The sequence below is a fragment of the Aptenodytes forsteri genome, unplaced genomic scaffold, assembly GCF_000699145.1.
Source record: "Aptenodytes forsteri isolate BGI_AS27 unplaced genomic scaffold, ASM69914v1 Scaffold142, whole genome shotgun sequence".
In the NCBI taxonomy this organism is placed as follows: Eukaryota; Metazoa; Chordata; class Aves; order Sphenisciformes; family Spheniscidae; genus Aptenodytes; species Aptenodytes forsteri.
This window is the reverse complement of record NW_008794598.1, coordinates 3,840,539-3,844,136: the sequence shown is the minus strand read 5'-3', so window position 1 is coordinate 3,844,136 and position 3,598 is coordinate 3,840,539. Positions and strand designations below refer to the sequence as shown.

General features: G+C 60.4%; 1 protein-coding gene across 1 annotated transcript; it reads left to right on the top strand.

Annotated features, from left to right (window-relative positions):
* The first annotated feature begins 201 nt into the window (after nt 1-201).
* On the top strand, nt 202-3,087 carry OPTC (opticin). Its single transcript, XM_009272808.2, has 6 exons — nt 202-432; nt 878-1,013; nt 2,087-2,245; nt 2,348-2,550; nt 2,697-2,792; nt 2,917-3,087. Exons 1-6 carry the CDS (start codon nt 208-210, stop codon nt 3,085-3,087), a joined length of 990 nt encoding a protein of 329 aa, XP_009271083.1. The 5' UTR covers nt 202-207.
* The last annotated feature ends 511 nt before the right edge of the window (nt 3,088-3,598 follow it).

The window sequence follows — 3,598 nt, the reverse complement described above, 5'->3', positions numbered from 1 at the left end:
TCCCAACCACGGCTGCAGAGCGGGGCTGGCTGCGGCCGGCGGGCCAGTCCTGCCTTCCCGTCCCTCTTTGCTTTCACCGCTTTGCAACCATTTCAGGGCACCTGGCCCCATCCTGCCCTGCATTGCTGGCCCTGTCGGAGCCCTGCGCCCCCCGGGACCACGGTCCCCAGTGCTGCCCTCGGAGCGGTGACCCTGGCCGGCTGCAGGATGCGGACCCTGGCCTGGCTGGGCATCGCCAGCCTGTGTCTGGGGGCAGCTTGGGCTCTCCCAGCCCAGGAGGAGAGAGGGAAGGTAGAGAATCCAAAAGCTGATCTTGCACTCTATGAAAACCTGGACCTGGACAACTACGACCTGACATTGGACAACTATGGTGAGATCCTTGACCTGAGCAACTATGAGGAGCTCTACGACTACAGTGACCTTGCTCCGAAGGTGAGGGGGATGCAGGAGAGCACCCGGTGTGCGGGGCAGGTCTTCCCTGGGTGCATCCCGAGAAAGGGGCTTGGTCCAAGGGACGGATGGGGCACAGCTGGAGAACCAGCCCCTTGCACAACCCTACGAGCCCTGGTGGCTCTTCCACCACTCTTGCTGGTGGCAGGAAAGTCTTTACCCGACCCCGACCTCTGCCGGCTTCCTTGTCCCCTGCCAGCGCCTGGCCAGAGCATCGCTGCAGGAAGCCGGGACATGAGGCTTCCTGCATCCCTCCGGGCAAACAGGGAGGGGGGTTCTGAAACCCTGAGCTAGGAGAGCTCTCCAAGGAGGAGCTGGCTTTTCAATAAGGCCTACCCAGTGCCCTTGACCAGTGCCTCCTGCGCTGGAGGGGAGCGGGAGGACTCGCTTGGCCACCTCAGCCCTCACGCCCAGGCTGTGTTTGCAGATTGAGGTTGGCACCCTGGCTCCTCGCCCCAAGAACCCCGCGGCTGTCCCAAACCCGGGCACCACGGCTGAAACCCTGAAGCTGCAGCCTCCGACCACTGCCGGCCCCGTCCGCCCAGCGCCCGTCCCCCCGCAGGGTGAGTGCGGACCCCTGGGTGCAGCACAAAGGTGCAGCCGACGGGGTTTGGTTCCCATGGGATGCAGTCACATGTCCCAGGGATGGCAGGGCTGGAGCTCTGGAGAAAAGGCAGCAAACCCTTTTGCCACCAGCAGACAGCAGCAGTTATTTGCTCTGCCCGGGGCATTGGGGGTGCGTCTTATCACACAGCAGGCAGGAGGGCTGCAGCGAGACATTTCTGGGAAACAAGAGTTCCAGCAAAGCAGCAACATTTTAATGAGCAGAGGCATTGCAACAGTCGGACAGAGTAGCAATTAGATTAGTGACAATTAAAATCCTGTAGCGAGGGATAAATATCTTTATTCATTTTCTGTCACTCTGGACTGGGACAAATTAAGTAGGAGGCAAAGGGAAATTGTTGCCTTGCTGCTTTGAACTCCCCCACTAATGGATGCTGAGCCTCGCGGGCGCTGGGGGACAGGAGAGGGAGCACGTGCACGGGGGGGACACAGCTTTACCCCTCCTGCCCCCCCTGCCCGGCGTGCCGGGACCCTCACGCAACCGAGACAGATGTTTTGCTCGATGCAAAACTGTTTGCTTTTGTTCTGTTTCCTTCTGTGGAAAAACTAAGGGGGCCAAGTGAGCCCTGGGTGTAACGCTGCTGTGTTTGGCAACCTTACATCTCCCCCTCTTCCCGCGGGAGGTATTTGGCCCTGAGCAGCTTAATTTATTAGCAGCTCTTTTGGCTGGGAGTTTCTGGCCCTTCCCTTGACGAGGTGCTGGGGCTGTGACAGCTCCGGGTGCTAAAGACTTTGTGTACCCACAGCATGGGCAGGCGTGGGCACGTCCTCCCATCTCCCTGCATGCTGGGGTACTTTGGGCGGGGGGCGGGGGACTTACATCTCCCCCTCTTCCCGCGGGAGGTATTTGGCCCTGAGCAGCTTAATTTATTAGCAGCTCTTTTGGCTGGGAGTTTCTGGCCCTTCCCTTGACGAGGTGCTGGGGCTGTGACAGATGCCATGCCATGCCATGCCATGCCATGCCATGCCATGCCATGCCATGCCATGCCAAGGGTTGCCTCTGCACCCCCAGGCCTGCCCAGCTGCCTGCTCTGCCTGTGCATCGGAACCTCCGTCTACTGTGACGACGCCGACCTGGAGCACATCCCGCTGCTGCCGCCGGAGACCACCTACCTCTACGCCCGCTTCAACCGCATTGGCACAATCCGGGCCGGCGATTTCACAGGGCTGAGTACGTCGAGGCAAGGGAAGGGTCAGGCTCTGCAATGGGGCACAGGGGGAATAAGCAGTTCTGCATGGGTCCCTGTTCATCCCCTCCCTCCTCTCCCACCAGAGAAGCTGAAGCGAATAGACCTGACCAGCAATTTCATCTCCTGGGCGGACGTGGATGCCTTCCGCCTGCTCCCCAGCCTGCAGGAGCTCATCCTGCCCGAGAACAGGCTGACGGCGCTGCCCGAGCTGCCCCGCAGCATCGTCCGGCTGGATGCCCGTCTCAACAGGATCCCCAGCACCGGCCTCCAGCCCGAAGCTTTCCGGGTGGGTGCTGGAGCTGCCCAGCACCTGGTGGATGAATCCAGGCTGGTTTTAGCCCAAACGTGCCATGCCAAGGGGTAACAGGGATGGTGCAGAGGGCCGGAGCGGGGCTGGGAGCAGGGAGGTTTATCTCTCCCCTCGTCCCGCAGGACCTGAAGCAGCTGCAGTTTCTCCATCTGTCCGATAACCAGCTGGACTATATCCCGGTGCCCCTGCCCGAGAGCCTGCGCTCCCTGCACCTCCAGGTGAGATGAGCCTGGACCCAGGCTTGTCTGTACCTGAGTCTAGCAGAGCCCACCACCACCTCCTCCTCTTCCTCCTCCTCCCCATCCCTTTGAAACTGATTTTGCCCTTTGCCTCCCTGGCCAGAACAACAACATCCAGACCATGCATGAGGACACGTTTTGCAACAGCCAAGACCACAGCCAGATCCGCAGGGCGCTGGAGGACATCCGCCTCGACGGCAACCCCATCAACCTCAGCCTCTTCCCCAACGCCTATTTCTGCCTGCCCCGCCTGCCCACAGGCCGCTTCTTCTGAGCCCCAACGCTGGGAAACAAGGGCGAGCATTCCTGGACCCACCACGCCCCCACCCCAGAGCCCCTCAGACCCTGCTGCCCCACGGAAAATGTGGGGTTAAGGCAGATGCATTTAACCCCGGTGTGAGCTGAGCCTCCGTGTAGGGGTGAACTCAGTTCTGGGGCAAACGGAGCAGGGGAGGGGCAGCTCTAATAAAATGAAGACTTCAAAAATGCATTCAGTGTCTTATTCTCAACAGCGAGAGCAGCAGAAAGCCCTTGCCCAGCCCAGCAGCTGCTTTGTGAACGATGCTGGTTTGCAAAGACGGGGACTTCCCTGTGTCCCACTTCTTTCCCAATTCCCTCCCAGGGCCTTGGGAAGACCCCCACCATGTCTGCTTTCAGGGTTTCCTGGACAGGGATCAGGAGGTACATTGCTCCAGAGAGGCGATGCTTTGGCCACATCAGGTTTGACTTGCGTGATCAGGCTGTCCCCTCAGTTGTCCCCCGGTCCATCAGGTGGGTCTGCGTGG

Bases quoted from the DNA above. Each gene is read 5' to 3' on its own strand.
- OPTC (XM_009272808.2), top strand. From the start codon at position 208: ATGCGGACCCTGGCCTGGCTGGGCATCGCCAGCCTGTGTCTGGGGGCA. The intron at 2,246-2,347 runs GTACGTCGAGGC...CTCTCCCACCAG, and splicing joins CGGCGATTTCACAGGGCTGA to AGAAGCTGAAGCGAATAGAC. The intron at 2,551-2,696 runs GTGGGTGCTGGA...CTCGTCCCGCAG, and splicing joins TCCAGCCCGAAGCTTTCCGG to GACCTGAAGCAGCTGCAGTT.